Genomic DNA, 21657 nt, shown 5'->3' on the forward strand with positions numbered 1-21657 from the left:
TCAATGAACTACCGAAGCACTAATTTGTGCACTAATTTGTGCCCTTGCAGTTCAAGCTGTCGGCTGCAATGAAAGATAGTAGTTGTAGTTGATTCATTTACAGAACTCTGTGAATGAATGACACAGTTGTATGGGCAGAGCCCCACGTGGCCGCGCTGGTTTTAAATTGTGACAGAGGGGGTCAAGGAGAGTATCCCATGCTGACTGTCACAGGGAGGGGGGGACTAGAGGGTGATGCTGAACATGTCATACGTTGCATCCTAATTGGGATGTAACATGTTCAGAAAGCTGTGCTTAGCCTTTAAATTTAAATATATAAAGCTATTAATGGTAGAATACTTTACACTACATGGGAGGGTGTTCTGGTCCAGCAACGGCCATGTGATAAAAGAAAACCTGTACTGAGAGAGTATAGGGGCCACCATTGATGATCTCTTCTGATAATGCAAAATATCTTAATAAAATACACATAAACCACGCTCGTTATAACAAAAAAAGTCAAACAGCAACTTACAGTGAGATAACACAATACAAAAAATCAAAATCAAAAAGTTGTGCTAAAAAAATTATGAATAAATATATTAAATTAATGAATGAAAATAAATATGAATGAATATATATTATATAGTATTAAAGAAGATATATAAAAGTGATGGTAAATATATATGATGGTATCTTACAACCAAGTGAATATATCGTCCCAAAAAAAAAAAAAAAGTCCCAAAAGGGAGGAGAATGGTTTAATATTTTTATGCTAGCTTTAACTTGATTAGGTAGAAAGGGCATTTCCTTCAACATGGTGGTATTATCGAGAGGTCCCGCCACTCAGACCGAGGCGTGGGTTCCTCGAGTTGTTCGCTAAAAATGCGGTGAGTCAGCACGCCGCCCGTATCCCAGGACGACGTCATATGTGACGAAACGCGTCAGCCCATGATGTGCTGACATCACCTGTAAGTTGTGTTAGTTCCCGGAAGGACGGGCAGCGGAGAGCCGGCTGGCTCCTACACATTTTTTTCATTGCGTGATACCTTATGCGACACTCAATATTATTTGCTGGCTGGAATTTTACCAAAAGGGGAATTTGACTAAGTGGTACTACAGATACTATATAACTTTTTGTAGAGCTCATATTGAGGTTGCTCATATTTTGCTGGCTGGAACCTTAACAAAATGTAAGTTTTACTATGTGGCAAGTTAAAAACCGAATAAAACAAGTCTTCCAACCTTATTACGCTATGTGTCCCCCCTTGTTTATTCCTTGTATACCGCGGTTGGAGTACAATTCAGCATGCTATAGTAGCTGAGGACATACACCCACCTCCCCCCCGGTTACTAGTGACAAGGACACAAAGATCCAGGAACAATACCCAAGATTTGCTGGAACTACCATCCCCACTGTGGTTAACAGTAATTTAACCCCTGCCGAAAACAACCCTGTGTGGGGTTAGGCACTCTGGTGAGTGCAATCTATATCAGATTCACCTTGATCACTCACCGATTTGTCACGCCTACTGCACTTTACCAGGCTGTGAGCACCGTATAAAGATTTCCCACTGCTATGGACTTTTACTTTTGAACCATTTTGATTTGGGACTAGACTGTGCAATATATTACCCATATCCTAAGGGGATATTGATTTATCCTTGCTATATGCCATCCTTTTGCACAGGCCAATTTATAGATCCCAATAGCACCTTATAGCCGCACTTGGTCTAAGATATTTATACACTTTTTGGACCACATTTTGCACTGGTCACTTTAAGTATTACCATCAGGATTATTATTACAACAACACAACTTACACTGAGCATTGGTCACTATTAATACTACAGATTATTGGATCAACTACTCTTGATTATCACACTTTTTTGGCACTTTGTTTGTTATTTATGTATGCAATTTTAGTTATTTATTTATGGTCATCATAATACATTTGTTTACACCAACTATCACTCAGTCACTTTACTAGGCCAACATATTTGGAGCCTAGACCACATCACTCAGTCACTTTATTTATTCAATGATATATTAATGGATATGGTTTATACGTATTTTAAAGAGTATTTATTATCTATGCTAGTGGTTTATTACTAGTAAACCTTTTATATCCCTATATTTGTGCCTCACCTATTATAATAAATACATAACCTATTTCCAGGCAGCGCCAATTCCCTTTCCCATATTTATTGAATCTTTTATCTGATATAACCATAGGTTATATTTAAGGGAGGCTGCAGCCTAATTCTTGCCCTTCTACCCATAGCGCGGGATTATTTTCTATTTTTATACCTTATGCGACACTGTAAGTGTAAACTTTATTATTCAATAAAGCTTTTTGTACGGTTTAACACTATGGAGCCCTTTATCTTTTTTGGAGATATTCTGTCTGGAAATGCCACCCAAGATGGACGCAATATACCGAGCTTCATTACCACTACTATTTCCTCTATTTGGCGTTTTGACCGAGGTTCATTACATTACCACTGCTATTTCCTCTAAGGTCGATTACATCTGGTAGTGGAGAATTCATTTTTTCACGTGTGCTTCTATACAAAGATACCACATTCATATCAATAATTTATTGTGCTGTTTATGAAGATATCAGATCCTCGTTATTTTTATCACATTATCTTCCCTTTTGGGACGATATATTCACTTGGTTGTAAGATACCAGAATATATATTTACCATCACTTTTATATATCTTCTTTGATACTATATAATATATATTCATTTATATTTATTTTCATTCATTAATTCAATTTATTTATTCATCATTTTTTTAGTGCAACTTTTAGATTTTTATTACTGCAAAATATCTGTCTGTCATTCTAAACCAATGGTTATTTGTGGGGAGATGGTTAATGACAGTCTTCTCTCATTACAAGTTACCTTTAGGGGAACCAGTGGATGCAGCTTTCACTTACAGGTCCAGCATATTGCAGAGATACTTTGCACCATAATCCATATTTATCCAAATAAAGTCAAAGTAAAGTAAACCCCAAGCTACTAATAGAATGTAGCAAACACATTAGTAAACCATTATCATGGTGAACAGTCAGTGACATTTTTGAACACCTATTTTTCTGAAATCATCCTAACTACATTATTCAGAGGTCTGCCATACCTGGACATCAGCTGCTAGTGTCTCGTAGGTGTCTTTAAGAAAATGCCAGTTTTGTCTCCCCAGCGTCAGGGCCACCCCTGGCAGGCTGTAAGCGCAGTGCTTAGTGATTTCCGTATCCACTGTCTGGGCCCGGACAGGGTCAGTCATGGAGAGGTACTGGTCAAGCAGTGGCTGTGGTACAACATCCTGTAGCATGTGAAGTAAATGTTAGCGATGACTTATTCTTAAAAGCCAGAAAACTGATGACCGTATGCAAGACAACAATATTAAACTTCTACAATACAGGATAAATATCACCTTTACCTCCATAATATCCAGATATCAGTTCTGCCACCACCGCACTACTGTCATTCAAGCCTATAACTATTAGGAGAGATCTCCCCACAGGAGACCCAGAGAAAACCAGCAGGTGATTTTGCCCACCAGCATTCATCTAAAACTGAACTACCAGTTTTGGGTAGAGTGACCCTTAAGGTTTTCACAGGCATAAATGACACCAACAATAGAAGAGAGCCTGTCACTAAGCCATTCACTTAAGTAACAAGCTTCCCATAAGATTATATTTTCATTTACACTATTTGATGCATATTATTTACCTGTAAAAGCCTCCTTTATATAAATATGTAAAGGTCCTGAGACTGTTACTGTGCACTTCCATCGTGGATGTAATATCAGCAGCTCTAGCAGACTCACAGCTGTTACTCCATTAACATTCCAAAGTATTCCCCTTCGTACCTCCCCTGGCCGCTACATAAAAATTTATGTAGGAAGGTGAGTGGAGGAGCTGGGCCAGCACATGAAGTAATCAGACACTCCTAAAAGAGGAGAGAACTATGATGTGCAAGGAAGGAGGGAGGGAGCTTTTCTTTGGTACTTGATTTTCCTGTGCTTTTACTTGCAATTTTGAATGTACTAAGAGGATCTCTTTAATGACATCTGGATACCATGTAAGTGTCACTATATTGGTTTTGCATGAGGACTATAAAGAAAGAAATCTACATCCCAAAATGTCACCTAAATTCTGTCATTGCCTACACTGTCTCTTGGAATTCATGAAGCTTCTCTACTCATGCTTTGCAAAAATATTTTTTGGAAGGTATGCCCATTAACTTGAACAAAATCAGTCTATTTCATCCTAAAAGAGCTCAGACCTTAAAGAGTCATTATCATTGTCAAGAATAAAATTCAAAGCATTCCCCTGCAAAAGAAGAGGTGTTAAACTTCCAGAAGAGGCAGATAAGTGTGTCCTAGACTGAACACTGGTTTTGTTCTGTGACCCACATCACTACATTGTTTGTATTAACATAGGGGGCAGAGGGAGGAACTACAACTTGCGGGGGACACGGGAATCGGCCACTTATAGAAGTGCTGCCGCTTATGGAAGTGTCAAATGTTAAAGATTCCACAAAAAGCTCTAAGAGAGTGAAGATTGACAGCATGGCTGCTGGTGGAGTAAGTACAGTACCTATTCTATTGAAGGTAACTGGTTTGGGGGATTTTTTTTCCATGGTGACTATGTCACGTTAAACTAGCTCATTCTTTCATAAGATACAGTATCTCACAAAAGTGAGTACAGCCCTAACATTTTTGTAATTATTTTATTATATCTTTTCATGTGACAACACTGAAGAAATAACACTTTGCTACAATGTAAAGTAGTGATTGTACAGCTTGTATAACAGTGTAAATTTGCTGTCCCCTCAAAATAACTCAACACACTGCCATTAATGTCTAAACCGCTGGCAACAAAAGTGAGTACACCCCTAAGTGGAAATGTCCAAATTGGGCCCAAAGTGTCAATATTTTGTGTGGCCATCATTATTTTCCAGTACTGCCTTAACCCTCTTGGGCATGGAGTTCACCAGAGCTTTACAGTTTGCCACTGGAGTCCTTCCACTCCTCCATGACAACAACACGGAGCTGGTGGAGACCTTGCGCTCCTCCACATTCTATTTGAGAATGCCCCACAGATACTCCATAGAGTTTAGGTCTGGAGACATGCTTCGCCAGTCAATAACCTTTACCCTCAGTTCCTTTAGCAAGGCAGTGGTGGTCTTGGAGGTGTGTTTGGGGTCATTATCATGTTGAAATAATGACCTGCGGCCCAGTCTCTGAAGGGAAGGGATCATGCGCTGCTTCAGTATGTCACACTATATGTTGGCATTCATGGTTACCTCAATAAATTGTAGCTCCCCAGTGCCGGCAGCACTCATGCAGCCCCAGACCATGACACTCCCACCACCATGCTTGACTGTAGGCAAAACACACTTGTCTTTGTACTCCTCACCTGGTTGCCGCTACACACGCTCGATACCATCTGAACCAAATAGGTTTATCTTGGTTAATCAGACCACAGAACATGGTTCCAGTAATCCATGTCCTTAGTCTGCTTGTCTTCAGCAAACTGTTCGTGGGCTTTCTTGTGCATCATCTTTAGAAGAGGCTTCCTTCTGGGACAACAGCCATGCGGACCAATTTGATGCAGTGTGCGGCGTATGGTCTGAGCACTGACAGGCTGACCCCCCACCCCTTCAACCTCTGCAGCAATGCTGGCAGCACTCATACCTCTATTTCACAAAGACAACCTCTGGATATGACGCTGAGCACGTGCACTCAACTTCTTTGGATGACTATGGCGAGGCCTTTTCTGAGTGGAGCCTGTCCTGTTAAACCGCTGTATGGCCTTGGCCCCCGTGCTGCAGCTCAGTTTCAGGGTCTTGGCAATCTTCTTATAGCCTAGGTCATCTTTATGTAGAACAACAATGCTTTTTTTCAGATCCTCAGAGAGTTCTTTGCCATGAAGTGCCATATTGAACTTCCAGTGACCAGTATGAGAGTGAGAGCGATAACACCAACTTACCACACCTGCTCCCAATTCACACCTGAGACCTTGTGACACTAACAAGTCACATGACACCGGGGAGGGAAAAATGGCTAATTGGGCCCAATTTGGACATTTTCACTTAGGGGTGTACTCACTTTGGTTGCCAGCAGTTTAGACATTAATGGCTGTGTGTTGAGTTATTTTGATCAGACAGTAAATTTACACTGTTATACAAGCTGTACACTCACTACTTTATATTGTAGCAAAGTGTCATTTCTTCAGTGTTGTCACATGAAAAGATATAATAAAATATTTACAAAAATGTGAGGGGTGTACTCACGTTTGTGAGACACTGTACCTCCTTTTCTATGCTCCTCCATACTCAGAAGCATTGGGTTTACAGTGGGCTCTGGTGGATCATTGAGGGGTGGTAAAGGGTGGTGAGTATCAGCAGGTCAGTGGTTGCACTTACAAGAGATACTGACACTTTTAGGGTACATTCTCCCTTGGTTTTCTACTGGGTGGAAAGCAGTGTTGCCTATCACTGAATATCCTCCCTTCTTCTTTCCCCAAGAATCTCTAACATATGTCAACAGTGTTTGCTCCAGTAAAACATCAGAGACAGGGGGCTTACTGAGGATAAAAATATTTCCCACATAAATGGGAGTGTCGGTGACACACTGACCTGAACTTTACACTTTTCCTCTTCCTGGTCCATTGTGTCCTCCTCTTCCTGTACAGAGTCATTATGAACTGGAGCCTCATTGTCTGGAACCTGATATATAGAAAACAAGAAATTATTATGAGATATGGATTCAGCGCAACAAAGACTGTATGTGTTGCGCTTCAACTAAAAAAAAGTCTGCCTTTCAGTGTTCCATGCAGAATTAGATGCTACAGGTTAAACCTTAACAGCAGCCCATATTTTTCCATTTAGCTTTGAAAAGGGGTTAATTTACAGTCTCTCTTCCATAGGAAAGATTCACCCTCATTGCTTGTCGGGAAAAGAAGTAATGGGAAATCTCTCCAGTGGGGAAACATACTGCAAGAAAACCGCCTTTTTCCAGTAAAATGTGGTACATGAGAACTTTTGTCAAGTTTTTATAACTGTTTTGTGTCTTCCTGTCCTAGTGGCGTCTCTCCTTATGTCTTGTTCTGATGTCACAGGGACAGGATGTAAGGAGAAACCACAGACAGCGATAAACCCTTGGTAGAAAAATGTACTAGACCCCGAGACAACCCCAGTCCTCCTAACCCGACATGCATACCCACTATTCACAACATGCTGGCTCTTTCCCTACCATTAACCACTTCAATACCGGGCACCTTCACCCCCTTCCTGCCAAGGCCAATTTTCAGCTTTCAGCGCTGTCACACTTTAAATAACTACTGTGCGGCCATGCAACACTGTACCCATGTGAAATCTGTATCATTTCTTTTGCTTTTGATAAAGCTTTTTTTGGTGGTTTTTAATTACCACTGGGTTTTCAATTTTTTGCTAAACAAACAAAAAAATATTGGAAATTTTGGAAAAACAAACAACTTTTTCTTCATTTCTGTATTGCAAATAAGTAACTTTTTTTCTCCACCGATGTGCGCTGATGAGACTGCACTGATTATCAGGGTAAATATCCCCTGTAACTGGAAAGCCAGTTATTGGCTTTCCTTTCCTCAGACACTGACAGCGCTGAGGAAAGGAAATGCAGATAACCGGCATTTGTTAACATGTGATCAGCTGTGGTTAGACACAGCTGATCACATGGTAAAGAGCCTACGTCATCGGCTCTTTACCCTGATTGGTGATGCGCTGTGTCTGAGGAACACAGCTCACCACCAATCGCCACGCTGCTCACCCGCAGTGGCACACACGAACAGAGCGATGTGAAGGACTTTATATCACCTCCAGCCAGGATGGTAAAGTCACCGCCTAGCCGTCATTCTGTTATTGGTCAGGCAGGAAGGTGTTAACATTCACAAGCTCTAAAGCAGGGCTTGACAAATTTGCTTTGAATTTAGGAGCCAGACAAAAAAGTTAGGAGCCAGGTTTTTTAAGGCAGCGTGGGTTGTAAGTGCCTGGGGCAAGGCAAGCGGTTTGCGCCCCCTAACTTACAGCAGAGCGGCTAGCCAAGAACCCATAATACTGTTATATCAGTGTTATAGACTGGCTGCAAAAAAGGAGGTGAGAGAGAGAGAGGGGGTAAGGGGGGTGGTGAGAGAGAAAATATGTAAGAGGAAGGGGGGGGGTAAGAGGGAGAGAGGGGAGTAAGAGAGAGGGGGGTAAGAGGGAGAGAGGGGAGTAAGAGAGAGGGGGGTAAGAAAGAGAGGGTGGTGAAAGAAAAGGGGGGTGAGAGAAAAGGGGGAGGAGTGAGAGAGAAGGGGGTGAGAGAAAAGGGGGGTTAGGCGTGAGGGGGTGAGAGAGAGGGGGGGAAAAGAGAGGGGTGAAAGGTGTCACCAGAGGTCAAACTGCCAGTGAACCACCAACACAGACAGAGATAGAGCTACAATCACCTCCAGTAGAGATCAGCATGACGTATTCCCGCTCTGTGATAATTGTGTAGTCTCCATGCATCACATGTTGTCCAGCTTAAGAACTTACCCACGTGAAACCTCCACCTAATGGCGACCCGTGCTGTCCGGAATAGGAACCCACCCAGCTGAAATTTCCATCCAATGGCGGCCCGTGGTGTCCGGCATAACAACCCGCCAAACTGAAAACTTCCAGCCAATGGCAGCCCAACACTCTGCCCTCCCAGCCTTTAGTAGCAGGATAGGGATTTAACTCTCGGAGAGCTGCGGCTGTTGCGCCTTGGACTTGCGGCAGACTGTGCTCCTCTAATGTTTCAGACCAAACAGTGAATGTGATGACTGTGATGACAAAAGCCAGGCGCCTGGACGCAATTTCTAGTCGCAATGGCGACCTGGCGCCTGGGATTTGTTGAGCCATGCTCTAAAGATTACCTGACCGACCGTCATTGTCTGTACAGGATTTGATCTTCCATGGCCTCCTGAAGTGGCAGGCGTGAACCACACCAGTTATTTGTATTCATTTTAGTGTATCAGCAGAGATGAATCGTTTTTGGTAAAAAACAACCAGAGCCCCATCAATACTAGTGATGCTCTTCCATGGCCATCCATTGTAATAGCCTTCTCCCCATACACTCAGCATGGCACACTAGGGCTAAAATCGCTTAAAATACCCCATTCATGAGGCCCTATTTCCTGAACACCACACACAACACTCCACGAATGAACAAACCCACACAGAGCAACAGTCTGCTGCCAGATAACATGCACACACAGAAACAGTCTGCTGACAGGAGACACTCACTGGGTCTTCAGAGGGGACTGTCAGCTCTGAGTTGTCCTCTTCCTCTGTATCTGTGCATGCAGTGCAGGTGGTAGGTGTGGGTTCCTCTGAATTTGGGCATGCAACGCAGGTGGTAGGTGTAGGTTCCTCTGTATCTGGGCATACAGTGCAGGTGGTAGGTATAGGCTCCTCAAGCGGCGCTTTGTTCTCTTCTTGAGGTGAAGAATCCAGCTCAGCTGCCCGCAGGGCTGCAGACAGAACCTCAACCTGGGCTGGAATATACAATAGAGAGAGTAAATCACTATAACCAGCTGAAATAAACTAAACCGGTCTATGAAAGAATTACATAAAAGGATAAGGTCAGCCCTACCAGGTTACTGAGTTTTTGGGGGACACTTCAGAGTCCTTCATCATGCCTGCTCAATTCTGATCAAGGATCCAACTAAGGAGGGGACAGTAATGGCTGCATCCATTCAAGCTATGCCATGGATGTGATGGGGAGTTGGGAGGTGATCTTCTCCCATCCACAATACAAGATATCTGGCTATTATAGCAGTGGACTTGTTTCTTTCCCTTCTGATCACCTGAAATGTCAGTTATAAGTGGATGCCAAAAGACCGAATCATAATTAATAGAGAGATGGAAATCGATTTTCAGATCAGGCAAGGCAAACTGCCAAGCACTAGTTTGCATGAACAAATGCTGGCTTGTCCAATTCAACTCCTTGGATTCATCTGTGCAATCCATGTCAATTTTTTACATCTCTCAGGTACTCTGAATTGCTGAATCAAATTTCCCAGCTCCACCCACTTGTCACAGTCAATGCTAGGAGGACTTGATTAGCTGATAAGTTGTAGAGGAGGAGGAAGACTCTATAGCAGTGATGGGGAACCTTGGCACCCCAGATGTTTTGGAACTACATTTCCTATGATGCTCATGAACTCTGCAGTGTTATAGAGCATCATGGGAAATGTAGTTCCAAAACATCTGGGGTGCCAAGGTTCCCTATTACTGCTCTATAGCATGGTTTTTCAACTAGGGTTCCTCCTGAGGTTGCTAGGGGTTCCTTGAGCAATTTCTGCCTCTCAGATAAGTTCCCAATGACACCATTGCTCCTTTGAGCTATCTGTAAGGGGGTAATTCTTTCCAATGATGAGAAGAGTAAGGAGCATTCTTCCCACTGACTGTCACACTAATGTATCATAAGTTGTAGATTTTTCATTTTTAGCAGGGGTTCCCCGAAACCAGAAATGTATTTCAAGGTTAAAAAGGTTGAGAAAAGCTGCTCTATAGTGTAGGCAGAGCTGGGAATTCCAGGGTGGACGTTACTTTGCTAGAAGGCCCCTTTCCCACTAGCCGAGTCCACCAGCATATCCGCCTGCTCAGCAGGAGATCTTTCCGCTGATCCCCACTGAGCAGGCTGATGACAGGTCCGTGTCCGCTCCGCTATGCAGAGCAGACATGGACACAGCCTGTTGTCCCCTATGAGCTGTCGGATGGAAACGGACCACCTGTCCATTTCCATCTGACTGTCAGGATCCAATCGGATGCCGGCGGGTGTCAGCAGACACTTGTCCGTTGATATTTGCTGCTCTATTGAGAGCAATGGATGTCCGATTGGGTCCGTCTGAAAAAACTGACAAGTGGACCTGATCGGTCCATCAGTGTAAAGGGGCCACAAAAAAGCATTTTGGTCATTTATGCACTCATTACTTAAATGTGCTTATTTTAAGGTCTCACCCCTTCTGTCCCATGAAGGATAATTTAATAAAAACTCATCTTTGGTCATTCACATAGTATCCCTGGTCCAAATTTACAATGCAGTTTACCTTGTACGTCCGGATCGTCCATGTGTCCCTGTAAACTCTGCAGCACTTTTTCTATATCTCTGCTGGCCATACACGATTTAGGAACAGCTCTGGGATCTGGTTCCAATGGTGATTCTACAGGAAGCAGCTCCAGTTCCTCACTGATGTCAGGCAGTGGGCTCCTCCAGAACATGAAAGAGTTAAAGGCGTCAGGTGGGCGCCCCTCTCCAGGGACACTGCTACCCAGAGGTTTCCTGCCAGGATTCCCATCATCTTCTAGAGTAGAGATGCCTGTGGTACTGTCCATGGGAGATGCGTGGGGGTCATTGCTGCTGCTGGTCTGGCTGGGTGCTATGTTCACACACTTTGCAGAGCTATGATTATATATACAAGAAATAACATACATTATTCTGGACACTTTACATAAGCCACAGTTGCCATTAAATTTTAAGTTCAAAGGAAAGCATATTCTCAGCTTAACATTTCATTGTTTACTAGAATGTAAGTAATTGACATTTACATTTTTTCTGTGGTTGCTGTTCTATATTATGTGGCAGCAATGTACAGGTTTTCTTTAGGCAAATGTAGAAAGTTTACCCCAGCTCAACTGCTACATTATATATCCAGGAACTGCAGACCAGTGCTCTGGCTGGGGCATTCAATTTCCAAAGTAGTGGATATCAAAAAGATGAAAGCCGGCAAATCGGAGAGCTCTTGTAAAACTCTGTATTAGCTACATGTCTAAAAGCATGATACAATAGTACTAATGCGTTTCGGCTTTTGCAGCTTTCCTCATAGCATAGAGAAATGTTTAAAAAGCTGATATATATATGATATCCAACATGCATCCCCAAATGAACCCCCTGAGGCACCCTTGTATTAAGGGGGTATGTATCCACCACACCTCATGTTTGAGTAAAATACAATGCATGCCTCCTCCTCTCAGGGGTCTTTAACCTGTTCAATACCAAAAAAAGAAAGCACCTCCCTTATGTTTTTCATGGAAATGTTTTGAGATGTTGGAAATATTATTTGCGATAAAGAGGTTGTAAACCGAAAAAAAAATTTTTTTTTCTTTCCATCCTGAAAGAGAAAGACATAATGAGCTAGTATGCATCGCTCATTATCAAATACTTACCTTAGAACGAGCCCCCGCCGTGCCGCTCGCTTACCTCTATGACGGGCGACATGTCCAGTCGCCCGTCTTCCGGGATCGCGGCATCCGGCCATCTGATTGGCCGGAGCCGCGGTGACGTCACTCCCGCGCACGGGGCTCTGAAGGAACGGCACCAGCGGCCATTCCTTCAGAGCGCATGGGCCAGTGACTTCACTGGCTGCATGTAAGGTAAATATCTCCTAAACGGTACATGTTTAGGAGAGATTTACAGTACCTATAGGTAAGCCTCATCATAGGCTTACCTATAGGTACAAGTTACAGAGGAGGGTTTACTTCCTCTTTAATATTGGTGGGGTCATTAAAATGATTATAAAGTCTTGTTTTTTTTTTAATAACAAACATTTTACTACCTGCTCTGTACATTTGGTTTTGCACAGAGAGGCCCAGATCCTCCTCTTCTCGGGTCGCTCTTCGCAGCTCCTAGCTCCTCCCTCCTGTCTAGTGTCCCCACAGCAATCAGCTTGCTACGGGGCACCCGAGCCGAACTGCAGCTTCGTGTTTCCATTCAAACACAGAGCTGCCATTCGCCCCCCACCCCCTCTCTCTCCTGATTAGCTAACTGACTTTGACAGCCATGGAAGCCAATGCCACTGTGGCTGTGTCTCAGTCAATCAGGAGGGAGAGTCCCAGATGACCGAGGGACATGTGGACATCACTGGACAGGGATGCGGTATAAGTAAGTATTAGGGGGCGCTGGGGAGGCTGCTGCACACAGAAGGCTTTTTATCTTAATGCATAGAATGCATCAAGATAAAAAACCTTCTGACTTTACAACTCCTTTAAATGTTCTGATACTCTAATTTTTGCAGAGCTTATAGTACAACCAATGTACTGAACACAACGTACATATGTTGCATGCAATAATATATACAACAGATTTAGAAATGCAGTTTATGTGCTGTCTAATTGGATATTCTCTACCTGTGAAAAAAGGTCACAGACGTGCTTTTTTTTGTCTCCTACACTATTTACTGTGTTAATAGCACACATATATCAACCCACAGTTGACGGCCAAGTACATGATTTGGGAGAATTCCAGGAACTGAACAGACTAGGAAATAGCCAATTGTTACCAACGTGAGGTGTGATGGACACATACAAGGGTGCCTCAGGGCATGAATAATCGAATGGACATGAATCTTTTTATTTTTAAATAATTTTCATAATCAACGTTAGTGATTATTATCCACTTGCCTACCGGGCACTTTCACCCCCTTCCTATCCAGGCCAATTTTCAGCTTTCAGTGCTCTCACGCTTTGAATGACAATTGCGCGGTCATGCTACACTGTACCCATATGAAATTTTTATCACACAAATAGAGCTTTCTTTTGGTGGTATTAATCATCTCTGGGTTTTTATTTCTTACAAAAAAAAAAAAGACAGAAAATTTTGAAAAAAAAAAAAAGTTTTTGTTATTTTCTGCGAGTAAATTTTGAAAATAAATAAATTTTTCTCCTTCACTGATGTGCGCTGATGAGGCGGCACTGATGAGGTGGCACTTATGGGCACTGATGAGGAGGTACTAATATGCCGCACTGATGAGCACTAATAGGCGGCACTGATGAGCAATGATAGGTGGCACTGCTGGGCACTGAGAGGTGGCACTGCTGGGCACTGAGAGGTGGCATTGCTGGGCACTGAGAGGTGGCATTGCTGGGCACTGAGAGGCGGCACTGATGGACACTGACGGGTGGCACTGATGGACACTGACGGGTGGCACTGATGGGCAGCACCATCAGTGCCCACACTCAGTGCCCATAGTGCTGCCAGTCAGTGCTTATCAGTGCCTAGATGAGCAGGCACTGATAAGCACTGACTGGCAGCACTATGGGCACTAATTGTGGGCACTGATGGGGGGCACTGTGGGCACTGATGGTGGGCACTTAGTGTATTTTATTTACCTTGTATAATCAGGGCATTGGTGATCAGTGCCCTGATTACATTCCTCTGTGTCCCCTAACCGCTGATCGGCTCTGCTCCTTCCTCACATGCAGTTTCTGTGTGAGGAAGGAGAGCTGGCGATGAGAGATGATCTCATATGTTTACATATGAGATCATCTCTCATTGCATGGGCCGATCATGTGGTAAATGGCCGCTGTGATTGGCCATTTACCACGATCTGTGATTGGCTGTGTCCAAGGGACACGGCCGACACAGATTTTCCCCGATGTGCGCTTGCGGGAGCGCTCGGGGAGCCTGTTTCTGGGAGGCCATTTAAAGACAGCCTCCCGGAAATTCGAGTCCGCGCTGTAGCCGTACTTCGGCTATAGCGCGGACCGGAAGAAGTTAAACAGATTCCATCTGTGCTTTAGCCCTTCTTTTTTCCTTTATATGATTTATGCTGTTTTCGCTTATGGAAATTTCTTGTGCCTAATTTTTTTTTTTTTTTCGGTTTAGTTTTTTGTTCCATGTGCTATTAATCACCTTGATTGTTTTTAATTAAAAAAAATTCCTCCCCTTTTATTTAAAACTTTTCTGAATGCTATAAGGAAGACTGAAAATGCTGAAATGCATTAGAATCTATTGTATCATGCTTTTATACAAGTAGCTAATAAAGAATTTTCTTCGCAAGAGCACTCCGAGTTTCCGGCTTTTGTCTTATTGATCTTTCTTTCTAGTGGGTTTTTGTAAAAAAGAAAATAGCAACTTGCAGAGAACCTCCGAGATTACAGGTTATATAGTGCAGGATCTTAAAATGTTTACTCTCCTTCCTGAAAAGTGAACCTAAAGGGTCAGCCTACCCAAACATTATATTTTATTGATAGGAGTCTGGTGGGTGGAGTTAGCCCCTGGTTTCGGATATGTCCCTTAATACTCCAGCAGTGAGATCTCCTGTCCATATTCCTGACTCGGAGGTAGACCTGACAACTCATTGCATATATCTCACCAACAATGTCTCCAAGAGACAGAAGAGAATGTCAGATGGCTTAACTCTACCAAATGCTGAAGAGTCAGTATTTAGTGAACTGTCATTATAGAATTATGAATTCTGAAACTGCTGCTTCCTTCCTGAAAATGCTTGCTGTCAGGCTGTGTTTGATTTCAGTGCTTTCAGATTTGCTGGTTGAAATACAAGTCTGTCAGGTTCTGACGTCTAGGTCAGTGACGCAGAAAGCACAGAGGCCAGCCCCTATATAAATAAGAGGGCCACATTCGTCATATGTTTCTTGTAGTGTTTGCTGTACTGAAGACAATCCTGGCACAATACATTGCACTGACACAATGCAAGTTGCAGTATTTCATGTCACAGGCAGATGGCACTATATATAAAACAAAATATTCTCAAACAAACCAGCCTTTTTGGTTAATGCTAGTATCACCTGTGTCTAAGCCTATGACAACCACACCGTGGTACTTTAAATTACTTTAGCAGTGCGTTCTATATGTATTTTCCCTCTGTTCAAAACAAAATAAAATATCTGGGCTGAAGTTGGTCACTTCTTCAAAGAAGGGAGCCTGTAATAGAAGAGGCAATACACATATTTTCAATGCTGTGTGTTGAAAAGCCACCTATACAATGCTTCCCAGCTGCTGCAACTATTTCCCACTTCTGGGTGTGTAGAATACCTGCTGCCCTACCACATGCTGTGCGGGGGAGCAGGTATTTGACCCATCCCAAGTGTTGAATACCTTCAGCAGTGGCTTGTCAAGACATGGGTCACTAGAAATATTGCATCATCTATTATAGGCTGCTTTGTTTAAGTGCTTTCAGACTTTATTTATTGGTTGCCATACACAATCGAAATTTCTCTCCTTCAGCCTGCAGGCTAAATGAGAGAAAATCAACTGAAACCCCTATACACACTAACAGCTTAAATGATGGTTGTTGTATTCAGGCTGCCACAACAACCATGTATGCCTGAGTACAATGGCACTTCTGAACAGTGACTGCATCTGGCTAAGTCAATTTTTAACATGTCTTTTTTAATTTAATAATTATACTTACCTAGGTGGATGCAGCATCGGTCCCCTGGGGCCTCTAAGGCTGAGACCCGAGCGATCTAACCCCGCCAATCGCTCAGCAGAGAGCTGGTGACTGTCCCTCAGAGCTCATTGGAGTGCTTGGCTGTGAAGGGGGCGGGAGCGGCCAGCTCCGGTTCTCAGCGACGAGCCGGGTGCTGGTCCAGGCATGTGGGCAGATCCTGACTCCATTGTCGCAATATTGCCCGAGCCTGGACTGGCACTTTGACGTCAGCAGACAGGGGACTTCAGCCCGCTGTCTGCTGAAAACGGGTCACAGGAGTGCAGAATGAACTTTACTCCTGTGGTCCACAGGAGAAGTACAGCCAAACCAGCTTTGGCTATATTTCTCCTTTAAATTGCCTTTTGTTGAGCCAGTGGCTTGAACAGTCTTTGGGGGCCATTAGACTTCATTTGAGTCTTAGACTAGAACTGTTTGAATAAAAATGTTACCCTGCCTTACCTGATACCATGGTGGGGGGGTTGGCGAGATCGTGACCGCCTCTACCTCAATTGGATATACAATTATGGACCCTATGTGGTCTACACCTTTCTCTGGTATAAGCCCACTAGAATATGCTATTAAATTGACCCTGCATAAGTTTGTACTTGATTTTGTACATTTCTTAAAAATGATAATAAAAATGATTAGAAAAGATTAAAAATTTTAAAAAATAAACAAAGTTTTAGATACAGTTTTAGTGCCGGTTCACACTGAAGCGGCACGACTTTGGGGGCGACCTGTGAAGTCCCGTGCACCGCGACTTCGGCACGACTTGCACGGACTTCATAAAATGAATATCTATGCAAGTCGCTCCAGGTCGCCACGAAGTAGTGCAGGACCCTTTTTCTAAGTCGGAGCGACTTGTGTCGCTCCTATTAGAATGGTTCCTGTAGCAGTCAATGGACCGCGACGGTGCGTGACTTGTCAGGCTGACCAAGTCGCCTGACAAGCCGTACTAGTGTGAATGGAGACTAAAGGAAAAGAGTTTGGGCTATACATACACTTGACCCTCACAAGTAGGAGCTAGCTATGTAATGCCATATTTTTCTCCTTGGCTGCCTGCCAGTTAGTGGCATCAGCATGTAGAATTAAACACGCTCAGGGGTCAGTGAACTTCAGTTATATAACCTCTCAAGGCACTCGGGTGACCGGCGCTTGCCTTGGTGACCGGTCATACCTAGAGCTGCAGTCTTTGCTATCCTGAGTGTAATCTGCGGGAGGCCGGATGCTCAGTGTCCCATCCTCCTTCACGTATAATCCTGCTGTGGATGGGTTGGCAAAGGTGGAGATGAAAGGACCCAAAGACTGGAAGGCAGTCTGTCGCACCTGTAATGCAGATCATATCATCTGTTATTGTCTATGACAGGAGAACATAGAGAAGTTACTCAGCACTTTTCAGACACAAAAAAGCTGGAAAAGAAACTAATCACATAAAACCAAAAAAGTTAACAGCCCCTCTTTCCTTTCTCTGGTGCAGTACAGCTTGTCTTGTAACTGCCATTTAGCAGGTGTTTATGGCAGTTACTAAAGCAATGTATTCTGGGATCTAATTTTTAGATCTGAACATTTCTAAAACAATAGGCTCAATTCACAAAGTTAAAGCGGAGTTCCACCCAAAAGTGGAACTTCTGCTTATATGCTTTCTCCCCCCCTCCGGTGCCACATTCAGGGGGGGAGGGGGGAAAGGGTACCTGTTTCTGTCAGGTACCCTTCTAGGAAACAGCGTCGTGGCGCTGTCCCTCGGTAGTTCAGCCCCCTTTATTGCTCTGCCGCCGGGCAAATAAAACGCAACGCGCTTTGCGCATTCGCAATAGGGAAAGGCTTCACTGCCGGGATTCCCTTACCCTGGATGGTGACGGCAGCACCTGAGAGCCGATACAAAAATCGGCTTAGGGTGCCGACATTGCAGGAACCCTGGACAGGTAAGTTCTAATATTTAAAAGTCAGTTAATTTTGCTCATAGTTCCTATTCCTCGGAAGGCTGGTCTGCCCTTTCCTGCCTTCTGTGTCTCTCTACTGGTCTATTACATCAGTGATCCTCAACTCCGGTCCTCAGGACCCACTAACAGGCCAGATTTTAAGTATTACCTTGGGGAGATGCAGACTAGAGTACTGCAATCACTGAGCAGCAAATTATATCACCTGGGATGTATTTCAGTTATCTTGCAAACCTGGCCTGTTAGTGGGCCCTGAGGACCAGGGTTGAGGACCACTGTATTACATGATGGACAGCCTCCCTGACCAAAAGGAAGGTACTCATTGGGGCTAATTTATTAAAACTGGAGAGAGCAAAAATCTGGTGCAGCTGTACATGGTAGCCAAGCAGCTTCTAACTTAAGTTTGTTACATTTAAGTATTTGTTACCCCAACATTTCATATTCCTGATATGTGCCTGCTGTACCATAAACGTGTATGAGAACATATCCTGTTCTCTTTGCATTGCTTCCTTTGTGTGAAATCCCTTGGTGTTCCTGCCAGTCCCCATGCTTTCCTATTAAAAACTGATCACACTAGGCATGAGAGCCCACAGTGGGCAGTTCTCTAGCTATGCTAGGAACTCAGTGTACTTTGCTCCAATGATCAGACTTGTCCTGACACGCCCCCGCTGCACAGCCATTCACTGGGAAGCTCAGTGTTCTGCTGCTTCTCCTCCCCTAGCTCTTATGCAGCTGAGAACAGAGGGAATGTGATCACTTATAAAAAGAGAAATAAAAGGTATTTATAACAGTTTTTTACATCTATACAAAAATGTTTTCCATTTCATTTCTATTTTAAACTAAATGGGTTGTTTTACAAGGTAATTGTTTAAAGTCTAGTTTTTTTCCTTTTAAAAAAACAAACATGTTATACTTCCCTCCTCTGTTGCAGTGGATTTGCACAGGGCAACCCCGATTCTCCTCTTCTCGGGTCCCTCTTCTGTGATCCTGGCCCCTCCCTCCTGTTAAGTGCCCCCACAGCAAGCAGCTTGCTATGGGGGCACCTGAGCTGAGTCCATGTGTTCATTAAGGCACAGAGCCTCAACCCAGCCCCAACCCTTTTTCCCCTGATTGGCTTGCTGACTTTGACTGACACCAGCGGGAGCCAATATCGCCGCTGCTGTGTCTCAGCCAGGAGGATCTTGGTCGGCTGAGACACTCGTGGACATAGCTGGACAGAGAGGGACCTCAGGTAAGTGTAATGGGGGGGGGGGGGCGATGCAAACCGAAGGCTTTTTATCCTATTGTATAGAATGCATTAAGATAAAAAACCTTCTGCCTTTACAACTTTTTTAAGCTTTGACAATAAAAACCTGGAAGCTGATGGGTTTAGAGCTGCACCAGATTTTGCACTCTCCAGTTTTAGTAAATCAAACCCCATTGAGTGCCAGCACTTTAGGCATGCGTTCAGGTAATCTTTTTTTATTCTTTACAGGCAGCTATTGAAAGGGAAGGTAGAAAACACAGAATTATGAAGATATGTTTATGTTACCAGAATGCGCAAACCTGAGAAATGCGACAGTGAGGAACGAGGCAACTTACCCATCGGCAGGGGTCACTGATGAGGTTAATGAAAAGAGGGGAAAGCTTGGTCCGTCGCACCTCACTGGATGTTGTGTATGACACAGCCATGAAACACTCGGCGCACACTTTGCGCATCCCCCAGGCACTGTCAGAGCACAGCTCCAGAAACTTGGGTATCTGCAGATATATATATAAACTCTTAGGAGTGGATTCCAAAGTGACATTAATAAAACACATTTTGAAAAAAATTTAGACTGGTAATGTAAAAATGAAATGCCAAACTTAAAAAAAAAAAAAAACGTTAAAGATAAATTTTCAAGTGTAAGTTCACCTTTACAGAAAATCTGTAAGCTAAAATTACACTGCAGCCCCCTACCCAGTCTCGCTGCACCAGAGTCCCACGATCCCCCGCCGTTAGACAGCAGGATGCCACTTCACCTGTCCGGGGATCTGAAATCTCTGCGGCTTAATCTCCGTACCTCTCAGCATGTACGGACCAGAGGCATTCTAATTGGTCAGCACCGTAGCTTGGTGCTGACCAATCAGAATCCATCTAGCTGGTCCTGTCAGAGCTGGAGGAGAGGAAGCCAGGAGGATATCAACTCCCCAGTACGGTAAAGCAGTGTCCCAGTGTCTGATGGGGGAAGGGTTGGGGGATCGCGGAACACTGGTACAGCGGGACTAGGAGTTAGGGTGGGGAGGGGTTTCAGTGAGGGTTCACCTTTACAGATTTTTTTTAAAGGTGAATCTACCATTTAAAGAAAAATTATTGCACATTTTCAGTAATATTCATTTTTTTTGACACATAAAAGTTACAAATAATCTATCATATTATTATCACATTTTGTTTAATTCCTTGTAAGAACATTAGGACCTCAATCAATCAGCACCCTCACATAATGTACAAGCACATTTATTAACAAATACAACATATCCAAATACAAATAATTTAAAAACTATTGAAAACAAGATTTTGAAACATTAACCTTTTCTAGCTGGCGGGAGTCGGCCCTTTAAAAGTTCTTAAAGGCAGAGGGGTTACATGGGCTTCCTGATCATGTGATTACTGAGACAGGCTGCCACAGTGATCATGTGATAGTCAGAAACCTGTTCTACTGGCTCCTGAACATAAACAGTGACTGGGAGCTGGTGGTGACAGTGCAGCTACAGTGCTAGGAGGCACCAAGTGAACCCTCTACCAGCACAAAACAGAGGCACCGGCTGCACGCATAAATGTGGCAGCCTGGGTGTTAAAGCCCATTGCCGTGCTGCCACATATATGCATATATACGTACGGCGGAGTTAATATACCTGAAAAATGTTTACACTACTGAGAATGCAGAGATCAGACTGCAGCCCAATCCAAAAAACAAATCGTATTCTCATGAAAACAAATTTACATACATATTTGTGAACTGTGTTACCTATAATAAATGTGTAATTCTACTCAGCAAATCTTGTGATTTACATACCTCGGTTACACTACAATGCACTTTCCACCTGCACCCTAATCACTGGACAAGGAATCATGATCCTTGCCTTAGTCCAATGAACTGGAAGATCACACAGGGTACAAAGGCATAGTCTACCTTTTGCAACAAAAAAAATGCACCCACATTAGTAAAATATGTAATGTGCATTTACTAATAGTTTGCACTGAAGCCTGCAGAGCATTGCACCCATGAACGGTGTGTTGTGGGTGTAATGCATAGAATCCTGCATTGTTTAAATCTCAGCTCCATACTGAAGTACAGGTCTTCCATTATGTGGCTAGAGCAGGGGTCTCCAAAGTTTTTAAACAAAGGGCCAGTTTACTGTCCTTCAGACTTTTGGGGACCAGACTGTGACCATTGGGAGTAAACATTGTCCTGGCATCAGTGGGAGTAAACAGAGCATCTTGGGCATTTTATGGAGGAATAGTGCCCCATCACTGGTGTCAGTAGAATACAA

General features: G+C 43.5%; 1 protein-coding gene across 1 annotated transcript in view; it reads right to left on the reverse strand.

The window, feature by feature from the left end:
* LOC309566312 (serine/threonine-protein phosphatase 4 regulatory subunit 1-like) overlaps positions 1–21657 on the reverse strand; it is a 106834-nt gene that overhangs the window by 18541 nt on the left and 66636 nt on the right. The window contains exons 9-14 of the mRNA XM_082271419.1: positions 19726–19884; positions 17385–17533; positions 11087–11439; positions 9279–9529; positions 6636–6725; positions 3127–3312 (exon numbers count right to left, since the gene is read on the reverse strand). Coding sequence (XP_082127545.1) covers positions 3127–3312; positions 6636–6725; positions 9279–9529; positions 11087–11439; positions 17385–17533; positions 19726–19884 — 1188 coding nt within the window. The remainder of the gene's footprint in view (positions 1–3126; positions 3313–6635; positions 6726–9278; positions 9530–11086; positions 11440–17384; positions 17534–19725; positions 19885–21657) is intronic.

Source organism: Pelophylax lessonae (assembly GCF_965119305.1).
Source record: "Pelophylax lessonae genome assembly, chromosome: 11".
NCBI lineage: Eukaryota > Metazoa > Chordata > Amphibia > Anura > Ranidae > Pelophylax > Pelophylax lessonae.